The following is a 26865-nucleotide window of genomic DNA, read 5'->3' as shown; positions in this document are numbered from 1 at the left end:
ACATCACAGTATATAGATAGAGTTCTGTGATAGGGAGCTTCTGATATCATTAATGCAATTCACAGAGGCTTGTTATAACACCAAAACTTTGATTATAAGAAATAGCAGTGTTTGTGTGGAGTAAAGGTATGGTCAATATTTGTTTAGTTTCTGATTCACTTCTATTGAAGGTCGTACAATGGATGGATTCAAGCATGTGTTTCCTGTTTTGTGGTGACGTCCAGCTGGATCTGAGCTCCCTTCTGTTCAACTTCAGCCAGTTTATTACTACTTAATTATTTTTGCGTAGTAATGCACAAATGTGTAATTGTATCTGTATCTGCTAACATATATCTTGTCTTTATTTTCTTGATTTTGCCAACCTCGTTTCTTCACAGAGAATGTCACATTACCTGGTAAAGCCTTGTTATCTTAAACAGACCAAGCATTTGTCTTGGTCTTTATTGTTTTGGCTTCATGCACAAAATCAATGGAGCTCATTCATCACATGCTCATTGAAAAAGAGCATATTTGTTTGAACATTTGTGAGGATTTTTCAGTACAGTGTGAGGCAGAAGACCAAGATTTATCAAAACAGGCAATAGATGCTGCAGTCATGGTATTTGCTCGCTGAAAAAGCATTATTTTGTCCCTCTATCTTCCCTGTGCATCTGACATGTACAAATCACACTCACATTCAGACACACAAATATATATATATATATATATATATATATATATATAGTATATATATGTGAGTAATTAATGCACGCATAGACACATGCAAGCTCAAACACACACACATACACAAATACTCACTGTGGTTTCTGTTTCCGTCACAAACAACCAGTGATGGATTGGCTCTTTCCATTTTAAACAGGGAGAAAACACATGCCCCCGGGGACCCTTATGTGTGGAAGTACTTTGAAGTGTCCACATTTAATTCTTCTGTATGATAAATGAGAGGAGCGCTGCAGTTGTAGCCTGTGAGGAAAAGCTCAGCTCGCTCAACAAGGGGAGCGGTAACAAATGTAGCGATAGCTGATAAGCTGACTGTGTCTCTTGCTCTCGCTTGTTGTTCTGGTCCCTGCAGACCCCCACAGCCAGATAACAAATCCATCCTATCAATCAAACCCATCAATGGCTGGCTGCAGATTAGAGACAGTGATTTTGGGGCTGATTGGAGGGGAAATGCTGATTACACCTCCCTCTCTCTGACTTGATTACACTGTGCCTGTGTGTTGTCAAGCTCGGCTGCTGAGCTGTAATCACTGGAAGCTGAGAGCAGAGGCCTTGGATCTAGACGAGACACAGACGCAATCACACCACTAGCTGGCGAGCTGTGACTTTATGACCATTGCTAGTTTGTTTAAAAGGTCTGCATCTCACACCGTCAGGGCATCCGTGCATGCTAACAGCCCACTGGCCAACACATGTGCAGGCGTGCACACATTTCACTGAGATAAGGAAACTCCAGCTATGAAACCTTGTGTGTCACACTCTTTTCTCCAACTCCTGTCATGTTCATCACCTCCTGTTTCCCTCCTCTTGCTTCTCTCCACTGTTCTGGCCTACTTCCATCACAGTGGCAGAGGGTCCCGTGCTGGAGCACGCACACACACACACACACACACACACACACACACACACACACACACACACACACACACACACACACACACACACACACACACATATAGGCACATGCGCGCTGTGAGCACAGTGAGTAGAGTCCTAATCTGAGCTTTATTTAGCAGCCTCACCTTTAAAACTAGAGCAGGTTCCAGACAGTCTCTTCATCGCTCACCTCAGCTTCTTCTAACATTACATCCCTCTATCCTTCCTCTTCTGCATCAATATGCTCAGCCCTCCATCACTCCCTGTTCACCTTCTTTCAATCACTGCAGCCATACATGCCTGCTGTATTTTTTTAGTTTGAGTGTACTGTCTCATGGCTAACAGAGGACACTGTTATTGTTGTGTGCAAAAGAAACTGCATGACTTACTTGTAAACAAACAAAAATTCATTGCCAGATATTACCAACATTCTGCTGGCAAGTTTGAAATGCGTGTGGGAAATTAATTGGTTTTACTTGCTTGCTTGTTTATAGAAAAATAATTGTGATGGGTTCTCAGTGGGAGTGCAAGAACAAACCAAAGTTCTTTTTTGTTCCTTATGTCATCAAGGAAACCACAGAAACACAGATTTAATAATAATTTTGATGATGACAGTTTGGGTAAATAGAAAACATGTCTGCATAGAAACAGCCTACAGCAGAGTCAGGCATCTTTAAACTTTGTTGGTGACTATTCAGAGACATGTTAACTTTTTTAAGCATCCTGGAAGACTTACATAGTTCTTTTACTGTGTGATAAAGACTATATTGAGAAAAAGAAATAGCTCCACCATGTACAATTTCTAACAAGAACATCTACAGGATTTCTCTTCATCTTTAACCACGTTAACCGAAGCACAATCCCAACAGGAACACTGTCTACAGGGTCACTCTTTCAATTACTCTGGCTCATGTTTCTTACTCTAATAACACCCGCCTGCTTTTAACACACCATTTGGGACTGCTGGCGTGACTGTGTGCCTAAATAAAATTCTTTTAATCTCAGTGTTGGTATATATGTGTGTGTGTATGTGTGTGTGTGTGTGTGTGTGTATCTGTGTGTGTGTGTCTGTGCGTGTGAGGCAGGTTCACATAAGATTCATAACTCTCTGTGTCCTGGTTTTGAACCGTCTTTGAAGCCCCAAAATTGTCTCATCCAGCATGTGTTAGGTATCATTTCAATTGACACCATGCACTCTACTACTAGTGCTTTGAATTGAGCATATTTGCATGCTTGTTAGATGGAAACAGCTGTCAGGGGAGATAGCGAAAGTGACTCACTCCTCGTTCCCTCATTTAACGTTTGCCTATTCCAGTCTTGCTCGTCTTATTTTGACCTCCAAGAAAGTCAAAAAATTCTCTTCTTCTTCTCTTTTCTCTCAATTTTTATCCTTTCTCATATTCACACTGAGTGCACACAGCATGGTGACTGATTTTTGGAAATGTTGTGGCCAGAGGTGCGCTGTGCACCTGTGGCACAGTTGGAAATCAGGTTGGATTAGGATGAATAAATTATTACTATGTGTTGTGTGCAGTGTGCTCATGAAAAGTTTCTGGGAGGTTCTGCCATAAAAGCTTCTTTCCAAAGACACAAGCACAAACAAATAAATTCCAAATAAATTTGAATCAACCACAGAGGATGCTTTTCAGCTTAGTTCAGTTTATTTGATAATAAAAAAACAACATTTGTATCTCAGCTTGTTTGTCAAGAGTAACACCGGGACCTATTTTGCTGCCATTGTTTTAACATGTCTGTACATCTTTTAGAAGAACCAGACTCTGAATGCAGAAAAGGGTCCAGTGAGGTTTTAAGAGCTAAGGTTAGCTGCAGCCTGCAGTGAGGTGGGAACCAGCTGTCATTTTTTAGGATAAAGCCAACCCTACAATACCACAGAAAGTTTGAAAGGTTTCATGCACACAGACTGTTCTTAACATCATCATGATGGTACCACTTTGCAATGTGCATTGTTGTCACTGTCACAGCAGACAAACATTGAAAGCTAAATCCTCACAAGGTCTTTCCACAAAATGGGTGGAATCTGGAGCTGAATAACTTGTTTCTGTGTCTGTCCTGTTTGACTGCTTAACTTCACTGACTTCATGTCCAGACTGTTTTGTCTGCAGCTGCACAGAATGGAGTTGGGGGCTGGCCTCATGGAACAGTTTTGGCATCCAAAAGCTTACTTTTATGGTGTTTCTACCAATTCATAGACAGATTAATAATGGGGATATTGCTATCCACAAAGTTCATGTTGAAGTCATGGTGATTTGAGCTGTTACTCATTGAACTGATTCGTGGGTTAGTTTCTTTACTTTCATTTAACAGCCTTGGCTTCCACAGTTGGAAAATTAAACAGCGATTGCAGTTAATTACTTAGGCTTACTTACTCTTAAAAATTCAAATACATCAGCATCATACGTGATGATAGATTGCAAATATTCCACTCTTCTTAAACTGCAGCACTTTACGTAATTGATCCTTAGATGAAGCAGGAAGCCAGTGTTAGTGTCAGAAAGGTGTGAGAAAGAAGAATGCTGTCATGTCATACATGTACAGAAATACCACAACAAAAAGTGTAGTTTAGTGTCAAGTCTTCACAATTCTTATTACAGGAGAGTTTCATTTACATAAACAAATCTAGAATATGCTGACCACAGATGGTGCTTTAGAACCACGGACATGGTTTCTAAGAAACAGCAAAGTTGCAACATGCAGTCAAGATAACACTGATGACTGACAGGAATTCTGTTGTGGTATGTAATGTTATTTTCAGTTCTTGTTGGTTCATGCCTGCCTCTTGCATCCCCATAACATGTAGCTCTTTCAATGCATATCTCGTTCCTGGGTGTAAATATCTTCTAGATGCACGCCACGCTGTCTACGTGCCATCATATGTGAGTCCTGCATTCCTCTTTGGTCTTCTATAATACCGTTTCAGCAGGGCTAATAGATGTTTGTTTGCCTGTAGTGACTGTGTAATGAATGACTCACAGCATGAGTGGCACCAATAGGAAGCTTGTCCCCCTCTCAAAGCTGAAATAATTGACAGCGCCTCATCTGCCAGCTCATCTAAATACAGAAACCTGTGCTTGTGTTAACAGAAGACTGAATCCAGGTCAAGTCATTAAGGCATCATCAGTTAAAATAGCATCATTGTCAAACAGCTGGCATACAACCTGTTTCTTGCATGATCTATGACACATGCTTTTAGTAAGACAACAAAGGTTAGATCCCAGGATCTAACCTTTGTTGTCTTACAGAAATTTGCTGGCAGTTGCATTTCAAATACACTGCAGTTGTAGCTTCTGAAATGTTATGTGTTTCTGACAGAAGTGGAATATGTGGGTGTAGAATCATTGAGAAAGGGATTTGATCTGATAGTTGGGGGATTTGATTGGGTGCTCAGAAGTAGCTTTTGTCAGGTGAAAGCAGAGTTATAGAAAGATATGTACTTGTTGAGGGCTCTTGACCTCCACCTACACCTCCCTCACCCACATTGTTAGATCAGAAGATGCTCGATGAGGGAGAAATTCCCAAACAAATGGTATCGCTATGGTAGCCAAAATGACCCACAAGCTAATGCTTAAGTGTGGTTTTATAAAATTTGAGGGGGCCAAGCAAGCTGAGAAAAACATGCACACACAATCACAAGCATGCACACTTTTGCACAGCTATCTTTTCTATTTCAGCCTCTTACCCTAAAATTAATCATCACAACTGAACCTTAACTCTTACCCTGACCCTGAATTCTAACCTCAAATAAAACCAAGTCTTAACCCTCAAACAGTCCTTTGAAGATTTGTTGGGAAGTGAATGTCCTCACTTTCTCAAAATGTCAAACAAGCCTTCACAGACACACACACGCACACACACACACACACACACACACACACACACACACACACACACACACATACACACACACAAACACACACACACACAGTCACGTCCAGCCATTGTGTATTTAAAGTGGCAGCCTGCTGTTGTGGTTCCTCCTGGTCTCCTTTGCCTGTCAGGGGCCTCTGATGCTTTTGTTTAATGGGCAGAGGCTCTCGTCACACTTGCTCCCGGTCTAGTCTGTTGCTGTGTGTCTGCTGTTGCAGCGCTGACCAGAGGAGACATGCAGGTCTGTGTCCCAGGGCTAATTGCTGCTACTTGGCTGAGTCTTTCTGATAGTCTCCACTCTCATTGACTCCCTGGACTCCAGGGGGATTCCCACAGGCACCCAAAGACAAACAAACCTGGGCGGACAATCGATAACGGATGCAAGAGTTACCGCTCAGCTCAGCTGCTGATTAAGATTCTCTGGGAATGTGTTTGTGTATGTGTGTGTGTGTGTGTATGCACTATGTAAGAGGGTGAGTGTGTAAAGGTGTTTGCTGATTGTCCCCACTCCTTGACAGTTAACTGGAATCTTCAGCCAGTCCCTGAGTGCTTGTTTATGTGATTTTGATTAAGAGCATGACAGAGTTCATCCTCACAGCAACACCACATTAATGCTCCCAGGTAATTATTCCCTCAACATCTTCGGTTTACAACATGGTAGGTGAGATCGTGACTGTGCCTCAATGTGAGACCGGATCATGCACTGGTGCCATACAAGACTGCCTGCTATTATTACTAAGCCTAATGATTTATTTTTTTAACCTTATCCTTTTTATGTAATTTGACTTATTGTGTTGATGAAACTGATTCATCATATCCATAAATCATACAAAGAATATTCACTTTAGTTATTTACCAAACAGCTATTTTACCTTCTCTACATACAGTATTTCTAACAAAGAGAAATACATATAGCTCATGATAACATAACATAAGCATGTTTACTTGATATGAAATATAAAGTATAAAAGATTGATAACCACTAAAAACATAATGGTTAATGTTGTAGGATTACTTTGCATATATTGCTTTTGTGGCGAAAGAAATTCAAAACAGCAGCTTATGGCGTGATGTGTCTCTGTGTGCCACTGATTGCCACTGGCAAGCAGGCAATGCTGTGCTGTAGTGTCATCTTGCCTCTCCTCGCCCTCTCTACCCCTCTGTGCCTTCTTTCCCCTTCTCTCTGGGCTCATGTTTGCTTTTGTTCTCATCTCCAGCCCGACTGACTCACAATGATGATCTTGACCAAGCGCAGGGAAAGGTCAAGGTTGGTTGGTAAATTGCCTCAAAGCAATCAGCCTTGTCTCTCTGTGCTAACAGTGTGAGCTCTCTGTCGCCATCTTGCCATCGCTCCATCTTGCCATCTTTTTTTCTCTTCCTCTCCATCTCGATGTTTACCCAGGGGGGAGACGTGTGTCAGGGAGGATTGGCAGCAGGAATGGGGGGGGTGTACCCTGCTTTGAAGTCTTGACTCTGACCGGCGGCTGGGTGAGGGCTGGGGACTTGAAAGCACAGAGTGTCACTGCCTGGGTGACATTTCAGCACAGACTAGTGTGACCCAGCAGGATGCTTGTGTCTGTGTGTGCATAAGTATATGTATGTGTGTGTGTGTGTGTGTGTGTGTGTGTGTGTGTGTGTATGTGTGACTGTGAACTCGAGAGTATCCCCTCATGGTTCTGACTGCTGGCTGCTGGGGGCTATTTGCCTCTACACCAAGGGGATTACCTTTCATTACATGAAAAACAGAATCACCCCTTCAACCTCTAACCCCTAGCTCAACAATAGTGCCACTGGGATGCACTGCTAGAGCTGAATAACTAGATCCAATCCAGAGATATTTCATCAGCTATGGCTACATGTAACATTTTATATCATTTTCAGAACACACATATGCACACACAAGGTTTAAGGACAGGCCCCTTTTGGTCAGCTGTTCTTTCCACCCCAGTGTATCTGAGTGGCATCCCTCTGATGGCCTTACACACATGAAAGACTTTGCTTTAATGTGTCACACACTACCCACACGCTCAGCCAAACAACATCAAAGCCTGCCTGTGGCCTGTAGCTGGATGACTGTCTTCATCTACTGGCCAATTGTGTGTGTGTGCGCCTTTCTGTCTGTCCTGAAAATGCTGTAAACAGGTGTTAACATGTCAGCCCACAAGATGCCACATGCCACTGTGTCATGATCTCCTGAACAGCTGTGCCCCGCCATTGTGTATGTGGGTATATGTGGGCTAGTGTGTGTGTGAGAATGCGTTAACTGTAAGGGTTCTAAATGGCTGCAAGAGCTTTAGTCCTAGATTTTGTGCAAAGCCAAGGACAAACAAAGAGAAAGGGTAAGAAATGAATGGGAGCTTTATGGCAATAAATGATTTCCTGGAAAACACATGATTTTCATCGGCTGTGTCTCTCCCTGTGTGTTCACTTTTGTGTAAAGGTGTGAATAAAATTGAGCTTGAAGGTGATCTAGATAGGGAGTGAGACTGTCCAATAAACAAAAGTTCATCCCTGCTGCTGGGTAACGACTCAGCTGTATGTTCTGACAAATGCCTTGAGCCTAAAACAGAAACTCTACTCCTACTCTTTCTTTGTCTGTCTCTTTGGATTAAAGAAGCAGTTAATAATGTCTTTAATGTAAATGTAAATCTCTGTCCTGAGGTGGAGATCGAGAAGCTGGACTACCACCACTACCTGCCTCTGTTCTTTGATGGCTTATGTGAGACTATTCATCCGTACGAGTTCTTCGCCCGCCAGGGAGTCCATGACATGCTGGAGCATGGAGGCCCCAAGATCCAGCCCGTCATTCCCCAGCTCATCATCCCTATCAAGAGTAAGTCTGGGAAGGTGTCTGCACTCACGATTTATATCACACACATCACAGCTCCTCTCCCAAGTGGCTTGATGTTGTTTTACATTCACTGTTTCCCTGCCACTGAAGGGGAAATATCTGGTTATCACAAGACATAAGGAACACCTTAAATTATTGATATTATTTCAGTTTAAATGCAATTAGAATATTGTTTAAATGTTGCCATGACACTCTAAAGAAAGTGATGAAGAGAGAGAAACCAAAGATGAAAATAGTGCATTTAAAATATACGGTAACTTGATATTATTTTTCAATACTAAGATATGTTGTATAATCACACAGCATTATACAATATTAAGATACAGCAACTATTTAATTAACTTTGGCAGCAAAATGGCCCTAGTGTCTTATTCATTTGAATTCATTTAGCAAATCTTCCTATAAGTAAATATTGTTATTTTATGAGTGATTGACAGCCACATAATCTCCTTGGTTAGAATTTAATTGCAGCCTTAATAAATAAATATTTTTGCAAGCCATTACTTCATTATTCACTGTTTTGATGACAGCATCATTACATTTAGATTTCTGTCTGCTGACAAATCCCAAGACTAAAAGGCATTCCCAGTAGCTGATGAACTTTAACTAGCTGCTTATTTAAATAAATGGCAGATGCTAATAACACACAGAGGTTGTGGGGACAAATTAAAAAAAGGCAGAGTGTAGTTGATGGAAACCTGATCTTTAAAGGTTCATGTTATTCAAAGTCAGAAAATGTTCTTTGTAATTTTTTTCAAAATTGGCCTGGCTTGAAAATACTTGATAATAAATTGATATTGAAATGAATAAATAGCTTTATTATAAATCATTTAATATTTCTCATATATGATATATTACGAATATTAATATGCATCATAATAATATCTAAAATGTCATAACACAGTTTTGAATAATTACACACAATGGCACTTTCAAAGCCCTCTCAGAAAACATTGCAGTGGTAAGGAGTGTAACTAAAATAGAACAACATACTTTACCAGGAATAGACTCACCTGTCTTACACACTCGCGCGACAACGGATTCTAACATTACCATACAACCAGTCCTGTGACAAGTCCTAATTTGGTTTCGCAGTCATACTGTTCCTATTATTACATCAGCCCTCAGGGCGAAGCGTCCTTGCTGTTGCATTTGCCGGAAGAAGGTGGCTCTAAAAGCACGCCTGATAATCTGCCATGAATGTGGTGACGTGCTACATTTAACTGTGTCATCATGTTGTGCCTCCTTACCTTTCCACACTGACACCTTTCTGCACACACACACAAGTTGGCAGATTAAGGTGGGTGGAAAGGTCATGTCACAGGGCAAAGTAGTATATGACTTCAAAAATAGACATCAGAATTTACAGTGATGTGGACAGGAAAGGCTTCTTGTGTGGCGAACATGAGGAGGATAAAGGTAGAGTGAAGTTAGACAAATGCAGAGTGTGGCTTTTGTTAGAAAATTTCAGCACACATGCAGAGACACACAGTCTCTCACTCTGACACACACACACACACACACACACACGTCTTTTGTTGGGCGCTGCTGCCAAGTGGAGTGTCAGTTTCAAAGTGGGAGCCTTTAAGTGGCGCCCAGTGAGCCTGGGATAGTGTTCATGTCATGGGCAGTTGGCTGGTGGTGTGTATGTGTAAGTGTGTGTGTGTTCCTTGTTTATGTGTGTGTGTTGGATGTCTGTGGAGGCAGGGGGGCGTAACGGCCAACACTAGGCAGGGCTGTGGGAGACACAGAGACACTGACAGACTGACCCTGGCACAGTGTGGTATCACGCTACGTATGGTACTGAACACACACTGCAGGGTCTTAACCATTACACACTTTACAAACTCACACATTGAAAGTCTTGTGTTTGCGTGAATGGTACCACATCTTTGCTTGTTGACTGTATTTCTTAAATAATGAGAAAATCAGTTATTCAGTCAAGTAAAATGTATTGAATTTATTTAAATTTGATCATTTCCATGACATACCAATGCAAACTGTTGTTACGCAGGTTGATGATTTATCATCATCTTTTCACAGACAGTTTATATGTTTTGCTAGCCTAATGTAAGTTTTGCCCTTTATCAGGAGGCACCCGCTTTACACAAGACTAGACATTATACACAGAGTCACCAGGCCACTTGCTATCTTTGGCAGTAGTTTATAAATTCAAACCTCTCAGCAGTTTTGGTCATTTGCCTTTGGGAGGATCAAAGGTGATGGTTATGCTCCTCATGAAAACACACACTTTGCACTGATAATGGAATTTTGAATGGCCTGCTCCTTATTAACTTCTTGGTTTATTAAAAATCAGGCCTGTTTCGCCATCCACAAGGCAAAGCCGCCAGTCCGTGTCTCTGTTGCAGATTAATTACTTTTCTATGGAGCACAGAAGAAGGAGGGATGGTGGAAAGAGGAAGAAAGTAAAAAGCCGTCTGCAGTTTAAAATGGCAAGATATATATTTTTCTCCTCTGACGTTAATACATCTTCAATGTGGCTGGCAGGCTCTTATCTGCGGAGAGACTGAGTCACGTCAGGCCTTGGTGAATTTTGATGATGACTGCAGGTCACCCAATGAGAATACACAATGAAGAAGGCTGTGGCTGACATTATACTCTGAGACGCGTCCTCTGTGACTTAAAGACTGAACTCTTTCCTACTGTACGCCATGTCGTCTTCAGCCCACACTAGAGAGACTACGTCAAGGGTGAAAAAAAGAATTGAAGATATTTATGGTAAACTAATAAAAACGCTGAGTGCGAAGAAAGAATACAGCCAATCATTTTTATGAATTACTGAGATTTTGTCAGTAAATTTAACAAAAAAAGTTCTGTTTAACCAAATGGTACTGTGGTGATTTATAGAGAAAGGGTAAACTGTTACTGAAATGCTGTGGTTTGGGTTTTTCTGGCATCTTTAAATAGGGAGGAGGATTCAGAGACATGCCTCCATTGAGCCTCAGTTGATTGGCATAACATTTGTTCAGCTTTGAACCAAAATGAGACTTTCATTACTAGAAGATCCTCAGTTACGCCTCAGCACGGGAACATCTTCTTCTGATCTGAAAAGTGTATTTATACACTGAGTGAGAACAATTCACTGCTAAACTCTCCAACGTGTCACCCTACCTCTGACATTTCACAGGAAATAGAATACAAGGTCACTATTGTTTTATTTTTCACACTGAATATGAAACAGGTTCTAGCATGAATAGATGATTACTTTATTCAGATTTGTCCCAACACAGGTTTTATACCAGCATTAATATATCAGGCCCTCGGCTTCCTTCTCCCCTGTTCTTTTAATTTTTTTTTCTTTCCTTTTTTTCAGCAAGGCAAGAGCGCCAATGAATAATTGAACAGTCCTGTGGTCCAAATGTCACAGCAGGGAAAATTGTTTGCGCTGGTTGGTAATTAGAATTTCATTGTTTGTTATGTAGGTTTGAAATTCCTGTCATTCCACATCCCACTTTATCTCGGCGATGGCAGATATCTTTTCCGTCTGGTGGAGGCACCAAGGCAGAGATGGAGAGATGGCATAAAGCACAATACATTCGCTCATTCAGCATCATCTCCACCGCTGGTCCTCCGTTTAGGCCACACACACACTCACGTGCACATATACCATCAGTGACACAGACAAAGACACGCCAAGGCGAAGACGTCATACACTCAGACACAAAACAATGGACCTGGTGCAAGTCGTCATTTTCTTTCACATACACATTAGATATAGTTACATAGATACACCCATAAATGCAATATAGATAGAGAGTAAAATGTTTTATACCTTTGACTTATCAGCTTCCTGTTATATTTTGCTGCTGCCATGTTCAGCTCTGCCTGTGCTTATGACTGAGGCTGACATTTTGTCTGATTGCTGATAATGTGTGTGTGTGTGTGTGTGCGTGTGCGCATGTGTTGGAATGCCTGTGCGTGTGCATGTCTGTGTGATTGTGTGTGTATCAATGTGTGACTGTTTCAAGTGTATTTGTGTGTGCTTGTGATAGTTCCTATTTGCATATGAGCTGTTTTAACACAGGCAGTTGGGGATGCATTATGCTCTTCACTGAGTGCTCTAACTGTCACACAATATTTTAGGGTTGTTGCTCTCGGTCTGTCTCAGTCAGTCTTCACTGTCAATTTGAATATAGTACAAGGGATTGGAATTGCTAGGATGTATTTGCTGCTCTTACTGATACCTTATTGATGTATTTATTGATTTTATTGATTGGTTTGTAAGAAACAGTCATGAATTCATTTAGATTAGAATGAACATTCCAGAGCTACATCCAGCACAAGCTAGACAGTTTTGTATTTTCCTGACCTTGAAATACGTCTTACTCGTCTGGCTGGTAATTTTGCATCCGGCGCAGACACACAGGTTGGATCATTGGAGCAAACTAGTGGGTGTTTTATTCAAATGAGTCATCACAAAGTGAGTAGTTGGTATTCTGGTGGAAAGATAAAAATCTCAGAACAAGTATGTTTCTACTGTATGTTTTTTAGCGAAAAGTCATCTGTTGGTGATCCAGTGACTTTGTCATTAAGGACAAACTAAATACTTGTTGCATCAAATGCTTGAAAATGGAGCAGTCCAACCAATAAATGCATTTAAATCAGCATCAAAAGTGAAAAACAAACAAATAAAAAAGAAATATCTCTTAAGTAGCGCTAGCATCAGTTTAGTAGCATAGCAAAGACTGTATGTACAGCTATGGTATGCTGTGACATGACCTGCAGTGGACAAGGAAGATAAGATAGTAAAAAATGCAGGACGTCAACACAGCAGCTGACTGTGCTTTTCTGTGAATTTATGCTACTGGCTCAACAGGTGCTTAAGCAGATTAGTAGCATTGCCTCAGAGTTGTTTGTAAAACACTTGATTGCACTTGAGCGTTGTCGTCATCAGCACATTTCAGGATTTTGTTGTTCTGGTCTCTTTTGATATGTCTATTGTCATTTGTTCTGTGAGAGTGAGATGTGACCAAAAGCCCCACTTTTTCTCTCTTTTCTACCGCTCTTTTACCTGCTGCCACATTTTTTTTCTCCCCTCTCCCCTTTGTGTTGATTCTCTCTTTTGAAATTGTTTTTTCATGCTTTTCATTTTTGTTGCTGTATGTGCTTACTGGCAAAATAGGTGCTATGATGCCATTACAGTTCTCTTTTTCTGAAAGTAGGCATCAAATGACAGTTTAAGGTTTCATAAAGAAAAATAGCTGAGGTGTGTTTTTCTAACTAGGGGTATGCTGTTTTAGACTGACAGCTTGCACAAAAGGAATTACTAGCACTCATGCAGAAGCTCACACAAAAACCCCAAACAACACAAATAAAAAATACGTAAAGAACAAAAAAATATGTCAGTCTTAGTTGCTAATCACAGTTATTTTTTAAGCCTTTGCCCTCTGCCTGTCACATCTCTTTATCTCTCTTTCTGACATTTTGTCTTTTGTTGTTTCTCCCCCTTTCCCACTTTCTCTCTCTGTATTTGTCTCTCTTGATCTCTGTAGCCCTCCATCTCTCCCACCGTCATTCCCTTTTGTTCTCTCCATCACTGGGAGATGGAGTTAAGTGCAGCTGTAGGCCAAATAGACCAGTGATTGGCTCTCACTTACCCCTGCCTCCCCAGTGCATTTGAAATCACTGATTGCAGACATGCCAGTCTAAATCAAAGCCCAGCGATAAAGGAAATGCTTTAAATGGAAGGAAAAAGTGTGGGGTTTGAGATTTCAATGTAATTGTAGTGTGTCTGTTAAGCCCACTTGTATGTACAGTATAGTTGGAGATGTCAGAATTGCTCTTCATTTACTGTACCTCCACCTGCCTGAACAAACAACCTTTAGTTTACTTTCCAAAACCTGGTTCAAAAGCTAACTTAAAAATTGTCTGAGCTGTCGTTCCTGACCTTTGCCATTTCTCCTGCCCTCCAGATGCCCTGAACACAAGGAACCGTCAGGTGATCTGCACCACGCTTAAAGTCCTGCAGCATCTGGTGATGTCTGGAGACATGGTGGGAGAGGCTCTGGTGCCCTACTACAGGCAGATCCTCCCCATTCTCAACATCTTCAAGAACATGAACAGTGAGTTTCCAGCCATGCAAATGTTTGAGTGTTAATTCATGGACAGATGGTGTGTCAGCATGATGTGTCTCTATGCTTTTGTGGAAAAGTCATTGTGTAAGCTTGTCCCTTTGTGTTATAAATCATTTTTTGTGCTAGTTCTGCTACTATGTCAGTGAATTGAAAAAAGCAAGCATTTACAAGGCTGTGTGTCTTATGGTTGTGGCTTGGATATACCAGGAGATATCACAGAACTGCTCAGTTCTGGAAAATATAATTCAGAAGGTAAATGTCATTTTGCTTGGCTGTAAGTCTTATGACCTTGAGTCAGAAAACATCCCGTTTTCTGCCTATTCTGTTCTTGGCAGATCCTGTCTCTGAATCCTTTCTCGTTTTCCTTCCTTCACTTAAACATCCACTTGACAGCGAAGCTCCATTTTGTCCTGCCTGCTGTCACTCAGGCTGCATTGTGCAGGACTGTTGAGGACGAGACTTTGTCCTTTCTCTGTGTGAAAGCCCCCACCTGGTTGAACCTGGGGAGATTGGCATCAGATAGACTGGGGTCTTTGTGTGGCCGCGTTAAAGCACTTAGCATGTGGTGACATGATGTGGGCCTATTGAAAGCATAGAGGCACATCCAAACCCAAACACCACTCACCACAATCAGTAGGATGTGAGGAGTGACATTGTGAATCAGTCATTCAAACACGAGCTTTAACAGGAGAAAACACAAGGCTTTAGTCTCATAATCAATATCCAATTTGAATCTCTTGTCTCTTTAATTCGCTTACATTATCTGTTACTATTTGCTGAGGTCTAAAAAAGGAAGCAGAAAGCCAAAAGAGATAGCGGGGAAAGACAAAGGACGGAAAAGAAAAGCCTGCCTTATTAGCGCGTGGCCTTATGCAAATCTCCTCTGTAAATTAGCTGTCAAATCAATCCCCTAAACCGTTTTGAAGCGTGAGTTTCTCCGCTACGGCGCAGGCTCAGCAGTTGGCTAGTGAACCCCACCAGGTATAGTTTTATCTCTGCCTGGTACATACTGTGCGGGCCTGTCTACCTGCCTGCCCGCTAGTCTGTCCTCCACTGGCGGGCATCGATTAAACCAGAGCCAACCTCTCACCTGGCAGACATCCTTGCTATTGACCTCTCCCAGAGAGACCAGGCTGGGTCAGAGAGGGGTCCATACAGCTGCCAAAGCACAGGACCCAATCTGCTAAACAAGTATAGTCCTAGAATTGAGGCTGAGTGATACAGAAAGTTTACAAGTACGTATAGTTAACTATGTAAGCACATATATATACGTTCATAGATAGACAGAGAGATACATAGACAGAAAGAATCTTTCCTAGTGTTATTTTTTCTCCATCTTGAGCTTTAGTGTTAGATGAGCTGTCAATTCATGTCCTGCACCACCCACTCCCCGCTACCACAGAAAGATACGACTTCAAATACAGAGAATACATGCTTCTCTTTTAGGGACTAAACACTGTCTGAACCAGAACTCTGTGTTCTTTCTCTCTAATACGCAAATATTTTAGGGGTTGTTGTTCTCTCAACCTCTATGTGGCTTTGTCTTTGTCTCTCTTCTGTTTCATGTGACTTGTTTGTATCAATATCAAAGCTTTCATTGAAGTCCATCTATTATCTAATATTACTTATATACACCTCCAGCTTCATCCTACGCTCAGGCGGTTGTCTTAACAGGAGCCAGTGTGCTGCCTTCAGCAGACAGGCTCTAACACACCAGAAGAAACAGAGGACTGTCTAGCAACATTTCCTTTTGGCTCTCCCACACTGTAACTCACGGAGCTTGCATGGCATCCCTCTTATCTCCTTAGCCACAACGGGGCCACTGTCCAGTATGTGCCAAGTGTGTGTGTGTGTGTGTGTGTGTGTGTATCTACAGTTGTCTACATCTGTCATGAATAGATCTGTTGTATCCCATTTGCAGCTGTTGGATTCAGTGTGGATGAAGGCCCCAGCTTTCTGTCTCAGTCTCTCTTTTCACTGTTGTTTAGGTCTGTCAGCCCCAGGCACATAATGCTCTACCAGACGACTACTACAGGCTCACATATACACACAGACACACACATATACAATCGCATACTGTCCCAGTTGTGGCTACACAACCTGACTCTGTCCCTGTCTCACCAGTTGTTCGAGCTGTGAATCAATAGGCTGACAGCCAGTGCTGTAGGGTCAGGGCTACAGTTAGATATCACCAGCATCTCATCATGGGACAGATCCCCTAGGCTGTGTTCACACACTCCTGCTGTGTCGCTCCCACTCTGAGACAGGGTTGTGACCTGTTAAATTGGTCTGTATACAGGCCTTATCTGGGCCATTTTTCCAGGGTCAGAGCTGGAACTTAACAGCCATCTCCAAAATGGACCCTTGGGTGTCCTTTCACTCAGACTGAGCACTGGACCTCTGACCAGGAGAACACACTCATGCTCAGTCTCTCTGGGATCCAGGCCTCCAAAGAAGGAACAGCTCCTTTGTTCAATGAGAAAAAATATGTCTGTTTAACTTCAGGCAGCAAACTGCCATTCTCACCACTGTCAGATTAATGCGTCATTTTGAAGTGCACAATAATGAGCAATCACATAGTATCATCGTCCTTGATGTACCCCTTTGTCTCCTGAATCAGCTCTCCCAGCTTTTGTTTGCTTTGTGCCTTTTGCCAATCAGCTGTGTGTGTGTTTATGTGTGTGTGAGAGACAATGTTGAGAATAGTGTAGGAATTCCTCCAATGTGATTTGCACGGCTCTCTTGTTTGCTTGCTGTGATGAATCTTATCCCTAATGAAATGCAACAACGTTCCTTATGAGGGAGAGATGTGCTCCCTCATCCAGTAAATTCCTCTTCTGAGCTCTAAGGACGGAAGGAACTCATCTACTGTACCACAGCTGAGGAATAGGGAAAGAGAGAAAGAGATTTTGGCGGATTTTGTAAGGCAGCAGGGTAAGCTACACAGAGAGAATAGTCTGGGGTCTTGAATAGGGATCAAATGGGTGCCAATACTGACCTTACTTAGTGGGTCAGGTAACAGCTAGACATGACCGACCCTCATTAAATACAGATTCTTTCTTCACTATGAGGTACATCCCTTCAGTTATGTTATGATGTTACCTGAAATGAAACTGATCCTAATGAGTTCTTGCTAAAGTTAGGTATTCATACTTCAAATTCAAATTTTAAAAAGAGGACACTGGTTTGTGATCGGTTCTGTGTTGAGGCATCAGAATCAGTATTAGGAGACGTAAATCGTATCAATAATATCCTAGTCCTGTTAGCCTAGTTTCCTCTAGAGCTCGACCAATAATGATTTTTGAGACCATTACTAAACATTAAATAAAGCAAATAAGATTTATTATTATTATTATTATTGTTGTTGTTGTTGTTGTTAACTTTTATTTATTTATTTTTATTATTGTTTACTGAAAAAAATACACAATATTATAAACACTAACTCACCAACAGACTGATTCAAGGATTTGGTTCCAGAGCATACTTTCATTCAGCTTCACTATTTTAGAGATTATACAAGTGAAGCCTAAATGGCCAAGGACTACATAAGGGGATGTTTCTCATCTTCAGCCTCTACAGGGCTGTATGTTGTGTCTGAATTTAGTTGATGTTTGCCTGGAGGACTCTACTGGTATTTATTTGAACCCGCACTGTAGCATTGTTGTTGCTGTCCTGATCATTTTCTCCGCTTATCTGTAAGGTATAGGTCCTTAAACTCCTATTCATCACTGACAAGCCCTCTCTCCCACACATACACACACTAAAACATACACACACATTCACACACTCATACATATATTGGTCACAAGCTGCGGTGATCTGGTTCATTTGACCTCTTTTATCTTCCTGCTAGGAATGTGGCCAGCTATGATAAGGTCTCACCCACACGCATTGCTGAGCACAGGCACACACACACACACACACACATGCACAGACACACACACACACACAGGGGGGTTGTGATAGTAGCTCTCTGTCTTCTGTGCCCCGGCGACTGGTGAGGTTTTTGTGTTGGTGACAGATGCAGTGCTGTGGCTGGCCACTCTGTCTTCCCCCGTGGGCCTGGTTTATCTGTGTATCACATGACACACATGCACAAGCGGACGCACGCTCACCACTCATGCTGCACGTCTTTATGAATATGGTGGATCAGTTACGGCCCACGCTGATTGCTGGAATGAAAACAAACAGGAAGAGTTGGCTGACCTCATAACCTCTCCCAGACAGAAGGACAGGGACAGTCAGGCACAAAAAGGCAAGGACATTTTAACAACTGTGGATGGAACTCATGTACATGTAACTGCCATACTATGACTTGGGTATTATGAACACACACACACACACACGCACATGCAGGCAAATCAAATCCAAAGCGTTTCATCCAACTCGTTTTAATCTGACAGAAGGCCAAGCGTATGCCAGTGCACTCAGCCACCTGTGCTCTTGTCCACAATACAACATAATGCTCCCGTTTACTGCCAGAACTGCACTGTTGCGTATATGGTGTTGAAGTTAATTCCTGGGGATTCCCATTCACAAACATTTGCTTTATTTAATGACCTTTTCCAGCTGCCGTTGTGAAAAATTAATTCACTGCCATGCTTTTATTGTGTACATAGTGACACAACAGAGGGGAAGATTCCTACCACCCCCAAACACAGACACACACGCAAGCACACACACATAAACCCGTGGCCCCCATGTAATCCATCATCCTCCACAGACACACAGAGCTCCTTGTCCCTGCGGACGACAGAACACACACCTCATCCTCAGCCCCCGTCTCCTCTTCCATGTACCCCTCTCCAACAGGAGATATCTATCTATCAACCAATCACAGACCCGCCGCCATTAAAAAACAGAAAGAGTGGGAGAAACAGGGAGAAAAGAGAGATGGGGGAAAGATAGCATGAGTGAGTGAGAGATGAAATCCAGGTAATACCAAGCTCGTCTGTTCTTACCTGCTCTACCGTTAGCATGCTTCACAGCACATAATGAGTTTTTCCTTCTCTCCTAAAGCTTAAGAAAAGACAGTTGAGGAAAATAGTGGAAATATATTTTATATTAATGCAACTCCCGACCTCCTCCCCCACCTCCCCTATCTCTCTCCACTCCTGTACTCCTTCCGCCTGCGGATATGCCCACCTGGCTCTGTTAATTTCTATTGTCAGCAGGTCTGAGGCGGACCAGCCAATCAGGTGTGAGCGTCAGCCCTTGGGCATGCAGTCGCTCTGCGGCTCCAATTTAAAGGTCAGCTGATAAGCAGCTAGATTCATGCATAATCTGGGCTGCTCTGCAGGCAGACAGGCAGACTACTCAATGAAAACACACATACACTCACTCAACAGATATACCCATCATCCTCTTGGTCTATGATTGACCCTCTCAAACTTTTTACTTTGCAGACTGTGATGGACATGTCTCACTTGTCCTTTTCCAGCTGGAACATATTTGCGTCTCTATTGTTCCATCAGTTTAGATAATATACTTTTACTAATTGCTCGAGAGAAGTGCCTCAGTAAGAACTTGGCTTTGTTTGTTTGTTGATTTGTTCATTAATTTGTACATAGTGCCTTCTGCAATGTGAAGCACTCAGGGGAATTATGGGATCCACTCTTCAAATGGCACAGAGCCCTAAAGCTGGCAGTATGCTTAAAATGAAATAGAATTTGGCATCTTTGCACAGGCAGTTTGCAACTTTAACAAAGCACAGATTCGATTGCTGCAGTGTGCGTAGGCTGGCCAGTAGAACTTGCTTCTTCACTGCAACTGGTCAGCATTATGATATGATTGCTTTATTTCTGGTTACATAATTTCCTAATTACATCAATGTCATTCCACATGCCCCTTCATCGGCATAGCAAACAAGAAGACCTTAATTCACACTAAGTATAATGGCGTTTGTTTTCAGTGCTGTTCTTGGCAACCTTTGACAGCTTTTTGGCAAACCCCCAAATGAAATTTTTAAAAACCTATATGGTGATTGCATGGAGTGCAACTGTGGTGTGGTAGGAGTAAGTGCGGTAAGTAAGGTACACTGTCAACTTTGACCCCCCTGCATGTCTAAATGGACAGTTTGCTGTCAGGGTAATTTATGTTTTAGAGATCAGAGAGCTCCAGGTGGTCATTAATAGTTAATCTTAGACTTTCCCTCAGGGGAGTGCCAGTTGGATAATGCTTCAAACCAAAAGGAATGAATCAGAAGTGTCTTCTTCTGCTAAAAATCAATCCACTGATTCCGCTTTCCCGTAGGTTCTTTGCACACATTTGCACACCCATTCTAGTCATGAATGCCTAAAAAGAGCCAGTTCACCTGTCTTTGTTGGGCTCACTCAATCCCAAGCCATAAATCTTGGAATTTCACTGGTGGACTAGAGGTAAGAAGATGAAGAAAGCTTCTAAGGGGATGTTGAGCTTGTAGATGCAAAGGGTCAGGTTTAGCACATAGATGTGTAGACGTCTCTCTGTAGACAACTGTAGATATTCTTAGTATGGAAGCAGAGGTCCTCAATCTCAGTGGGGCTCCTCCTTTCATTCCCGCTAATCCAAGTAACACTCAATCACCTAATTGGATGAGTTATGAGGGTCCTTTTGCTCTCTCCATTCCCTCCCATCTCAATGAGATTAACACACTGTAATTAATGAATTTGGGGCACTTTGAAACGATTTGCAGGATTGTCCAGGCTCGGGGGGCCTGACATGCGTAACACAATTATCGAGTTGTTGAAATTAGACAATAGGGTGAGATGAATAGTGCGAAAGTTATCTGTTATTGCAAAAGACAGGTGATCGTTCCACTCTGAACGTGGATTAGGTTGATTGCTTTGTGTTATTCCCTTCAGAGTGTCTTTGTGGGTAGGGATGGGCAGTAGCCGGCCATGTGGTAGCTGAAGAGTGACAGCTTTTTGATATAATTTTATGAGTATTCCTGTGTATGAATCTGTGTCTTTGTGTGCACGTTTGTGTGTGTCATGACTTCCCAGTAGTGAGCAGGGAGCTCTCCTGCAGCCTCTCACCACATCATTGTGTTTGACATCTCTGTGGGCAGCCAGCGACAGAGTGCTGGTGTGTGTGCAGACATTTGTCCAGCCTGCTTTGGATCAGCATTCGCACCGTGCGCCAGGTTGCCTGTCAGCTTTCATAAACAGCCACACCTTCACAAACAGGCCTGCCGCTCGAAAGTGAAAAAAGACACAGTTTTGCAAAACAAATAACAAATAGCATTTCTACAGTCTCCCCAACTTATTGTCCCAGGCAAGGACACACATAATAAACAAGTAAAATAAAATAGATTTTTATTACCAGTGTCAGGATACGGTCCCATTTCCCCCTGGTTGTCAGATGTGAGCAGAAATGCAAGTGCATGCACTGAGGATAACAGAAAAGTAAAATAACTGACATTAGCAGTTTTTTTAAAATATTATGTAATCTGAATTTTGAAGCGAATTTTGAGGACACTATTTTTGGACTATTGTACTGCATTTTCACATGTTAGAATAAAAATGTATTAATCTACAGAGAACGTGGAGTTATCCAGATGTAATTTTGTACCGGTCACTGTTTGGGAAGTACTCAGCCTTCAGCCAACCGTTGTCAGTCATAATGCCTCCACACCTGTCATTTTTGGGGTCTGTCTCCTGCCTGTCTGTGTCTTTAGAAACCCACCCCCCATTACTGCCTCTTCTCAGCATGTTTCTCTGACAGAGGTAACCTTATCTCCTCAATTCTCACACAGGCACATGAGCATGCACCAGTCACAGTCCTCACTATCTCTAATGGATGTAATTGAAGCCTATTCTAACATTCTAATGCACACTATTTCTCAAGACCCTCCTAAACCCCCCTCAGAACCCCCACCCCCCAACCACCCCCACCCCCCAACAACAACTCACACAAATCCCCTTAAGGTAGTCCCAGCCAAGTCTTGTCCCACATCCAGACAACAATTTCTAGCTGGCTCCTGTCTCTAATGTTTCCATCTGGCTCCATGGCTCATATTCCCCTAGCCATCACAAAATATGAGTATAGAGCACTATATAACCAGAGTGGAGCACAAAATGTGATATCCACTATTTGATGAAGATGCCTCTCACAGAATGATTACTGTCATTAAATAAAATGAATTAGTATTTGCTGTTTAAGTTATAATTTCCCTATCATTCATAAAGTCTAAAGGAAAAATTATTTGACTACATTTTTTGTTCTGTGGGCGTGTAAAAAAACAAAACAAGTGTATTTCTTGTGTTTATAGGTAGTAGTTTATTCATCCTGTTCATATTTATTCATTCCTATCACGTTTTATGTACATTAACAATAGTAGAACCTCTGTTACATGTAAAGGCTAATCATACATTTAATACCCTGATCAGCAACATGGATCAGTGGTTAATGTTTTCTAAGCAGAACTGCAGAGCAAAATCATTTAGGCAAAAAGGGTATTGTTGACCCTAGAAAATTGCTAAAATGCATGTGTGGGCATACTCAGCCACAAGAGTATTACAGTGAATTTCTTTGGTTGCTGCTATTCTTATCTTTTACTTTTCAAACTTAATTAACCAGTGAAATAATACCACTTGGCTTGTTTCACTTGGCTCTTTATTCATTCTGCTGTTCTGAAATAGGACAGTACCTGAGGAGCATGACGTCCATACCATCTTGTCTAAGAGTAATAGGGTCTTTAGTGTCTTTGTGTGTGTGTGTGTGTGTGTGTGTGTGTGTGTGTGAGTGTATGTGTCTGTGTGTGTGTTTTAGTTTGTGAATGTACGTAGCAAATGAAAGCCAATCCTCTGAACCAGATGTTACCTCATTATGTTTGACCACCCACCAGTAAAAGAAGGACTGTGGTCGTAGAGAAGAAAGACTTGCATGTTTAACTAGACAGACAGTCAGAGGTGCTCAGGGGCGAACAGCCAGAACAACCCAGAGAAAGATTCCCATTTTTTCCTGTCCCCTATTGTCTACAGTAGAGCAAGACATAATCTCTCCTCTCTTTTCCCCACAATATCACAATATTGGTATTATAGTACTAAAAATGTGGTTTCCTGTCACAAATAATAGTAATAATGAAAATAACTTATTTTGAGATTTAAAGATCAAATTATTAAAATTTTATATGAACAGTACCATATTTTATACTTTTTTCTCTGTGAATTTTATAATAGCTATTCAGTGTATAAACAAGGCTGTCAGTACATTGGGTGTTTTTGCACTGTGGCCTTGATACTTGATACTAAATCTCTATTTCTCACTTACCCCCTGCTCCTAAAGCTTATCTCTTGTGGCTGCTTAATGGCAGCTTTCAGTGCTTTACTCCATAAAAGCTACATTTGACCAAACTGAATTTTCTGAGAAACAGTGGTGGTGCCCTGAAGACAGAACTTTCCAGCTACAGATATATGGACATATTTAAAAAAATGAACCCAACAAGAGCCAAATCACTTCTAAGATGTACTATGGTGTTGAAACACTGCATGACAAACATGACAAATCTCTGAAATGTATGACAGGACACAACCTAATGCGGCCACATTCAGCTCCAGAACCACTAAAATCAAAACAAATGCAGATTATGAATGTGTTTGCATGCAAGATGCCAGCTAATGGTGTGCTCAGAAATTAATGAAGCCACTTGCAATTTTTATCTGCAGAAAATGTGCTTCAAGCACTTACGCTTTTCACTGCTGCAACACTGCGAATGGTTAAAATTCATTTAATAAAGAAAAGATTAATATTTAAATAGGCTTCTGGCAATGCACAGTATTAAAATTTAGAATGCACATTGCACATTGTTTGCATAATTAATTCATTGCAGCTTCATCTGTAAATAATATTGTTACCACACCATTTGCCCAGGCATGTGTGTGTGTGTGTGTGTGTGTGTGTGTGTGTGTGTGTGTGTGTGTGTGTGTGTGTAGCAGGGAGCACAGTCACTGCTGCGCAAACACTGAGAAAATTCCCACAGTACTGTCTTATTTACTCTTAGGATCTGTTCTGTCACACAGGCATGCATGCCGGGGTACACATACACGCACACACACACACACACACACACACACACACACACACACACACACACACACACACACACACACACACACACACACACACACACACACACATTGTCCATGCCCTTCAAAGTCAATTTAGGGGATATAAACATCGATATGTCTGCTTCTCACCGCCATGTGGAATGTAGAGTATGCCTGCTATGATCTACTTGAGATCATAATCTATAGGCTATTTCATGGCGTCTCTCTAAGGCTCACATGTTGCTGATGGCCTCGAAACTTAGTACATAACATGCTATGGTAAATGAGGAATGCAACTCTGGAGCTCAACCACGATGAATGCCAGAAAAATATTGCGACAGTGTTTTCAAAACATTTGTAAATAATTTTTAAAGAGTGGAAAGAGCAAAATCAATGAGTTTACAGTAAATACAAACAATCTCCAAGTAAGAATCAACAGTTAATGTCTAAATAATAAGCTGCAATGTGGCATAAAGTTCACTACTCTTACTCAATCAATGCTGATTGTTAAACGCAAAACAGGCCTTTTTTTTCCATTTCATTGCAGCTGTTTTCTTTGTGTGTGTGTGTGTTTGTAATAAAAACCGTGTCCATATCGCAGATGACAAATGAGAAAACAAATGTTCATGATAACATAAACAAAACTGCAGGGTCAAGGATGTTTAAGGCCCTCTGTGGTGGTTTATACACATCTGCTGTTTCCAGTTCCTCCATGTTATTTTTCTATTGATGATAATGGCACAAGTTAGACCCTAAATGCTACATCATGCAAAAGGGGCCACATAATTAACTCTTTCTCACCTCCAACACCAACCAAGGTTTTTACATTATCTCTCATCCTCAGTGTTTACATCCACTTGTTTTCTGTCCCTGTATTCTCTCTACCTTCACCTCTTTTTTTACCCTCTTACGTTACTGGTGCCCTGCATGGTTTTCACTTTTTGTTCAGTGTAGCCCATGTGCTAAAAGCCTGGGCCTCTTTGTTCTCTACTGCGGGCCACCCATAATGCTGTTCTGGTGTTGAGCTCAGCTGGATGAATAATTCACCCGGCGGACTGTGGCAACTCTTGTAACATCCTGACCCCCCCCAGCTCCCTGCACGCCTGGGACGCTTAACACACTCCTGAAGGAGATGCACCCATGATTCTCCTCCTCTCCTCTCCTCTCCTCTCCTCTCCACCACCTCCCCCCATCAAATATTTAGACATTGTGGATAGAGAGGTGAACATCGCTGGCTCCCCCATGGCTTTCACTCACTGTCTTACCCCATCTCCTTCCCTCATATGCTACATGTCCTGCTGTTCTTCTCAACTCTCTCTTTACGCAAAGAGGCAACAGGGAGATGGAACAAGGCGATGAGCGCTTGAAACATTTAGGTTTCTGCCACCCCCTCCTCCCCTCCTCTTGAGTGGCCTTGTCAAACATACTGAAATCTCTGCTCCGTGCTGGAGAGAGAGCTTTAATGATGGCCTGCCAGTGTCTAGTGTAAAATCAGACTCTTCTTTTCCTTTTATTGGTTGTAATGGTACCAATACTACTCAGTGGCCTATAGACATGCTCAGGATGCAGGCGGTCACAACCACATATTTTCCTTGATGTTTGTCTCTGAAAGAAACACAAAGGCTGAAATATTAGACACTCTCTCTTTGAGTGTTTTGTGTGTGTCAGAGTTCAGTTTGAGGTCGATATGCTTGTCACTCAAGATGATATGTGGGGTGATGGCGAGAGTGGGGATATGTGTGGATGTGTTGCTGTTGGACTGCCATGCATGGTCACATCATCAAGGCCCAGAAGACCACTGATTTTCTCAATCAGCTTCTTCATGTAAGAGATGAGTCCTACACACACAATGCACACAATAACACACAATTTTCTGCTAAATTTAGTTTGAAATGGTTTGAACTGGTTTGAAATGGGTGCAGCTGAGTTTAAACAGGCGACGTCATGCATGCAGTGCTGTGGTCTTTGCTTGTTCCCTCTCAACTTTATAATGACAACAAGACTCTCGGAAGTCACCGTGCCTGTTCAAGAAATGGTCAGGCATACAAACGCCTGTGTAACCACAATGTGTTGTTTTTACGCTTTGATTTTTGTACAGATTAAACAAAACTTGTTAATAAGTGAGCTTTCAAGTTGTTAGTAGGCAGATTTTGTTACCTTTGGACAGAGCTTAGCTGTAGCTTCATATTTACTGTAAAGACATGGGTGTGCTACTGTTCTTCTCACCTGAAATGTGTATTTCCCCGCTGTGGGACTAATAAAGGCTATCTTATCTTAATTCACGGCAATAAGTGTATTCCCAAATATGTCAAACTATTCCTTTAATAAATAATACATGGAGATGTTGTTTTTCCTGACTTTAATGTTAATTGTTTCTTATTTAGTCATTTATATATAAAGTTTTAGAAAA

The 26865-nt window shown here is 41.7% G+C and overlaps 1 protein-coding gene across 5 annotated transcripts in view; it reads left to right on the top strand.

The window, feature by feature from the left end:
• The window catches only part of pacrg (PARK2 co-regulated), a 122116-nt gene that overhangs the window by 54400 nt on the left and 40851 nt on the right, over positions 1-26865 (top strand). For all 5 annotated transcript variants that reach the window (XM_071498025.1, XM_071498029.1, XM_071498027.1 and 2 more), the window contains 2 exons: positions 8143-8314; positions 14266-14415. In XM_071498025.1, coding sequence (XP_071354126.1) covers positions 8143-8314; positions 14266-14415 — 322 coding nt within the window. The remainder of the gene's footprint in view (positions 1-8142; positions 8315-14265; positions 14416-26865) is intronic.

This window comes from Trachinotus anak, unplaced genomic scaffold (genome assembly GCF_046630095.1).
Source record: "Trachinotus anak isolate AG129_WGS33_773 ecotype Australia unplaced genomic scaffold, CSIRO_AGI_Tana_v1 ptg000015l, whole genome shotgun sequence".
In the NCBI taxonomy this organism is placed as follows: Eukaryota; Metazoa; Chordata; class Actinopteri; order Carangiformes; family Carangidae; genus Trachinotus; species Trachinotus anak.
The sequence above is the reverse complement of the archived record's forward strand: the minus strand, read 5'-3'. Positions and strand labels throughout refer to the sequence as shown.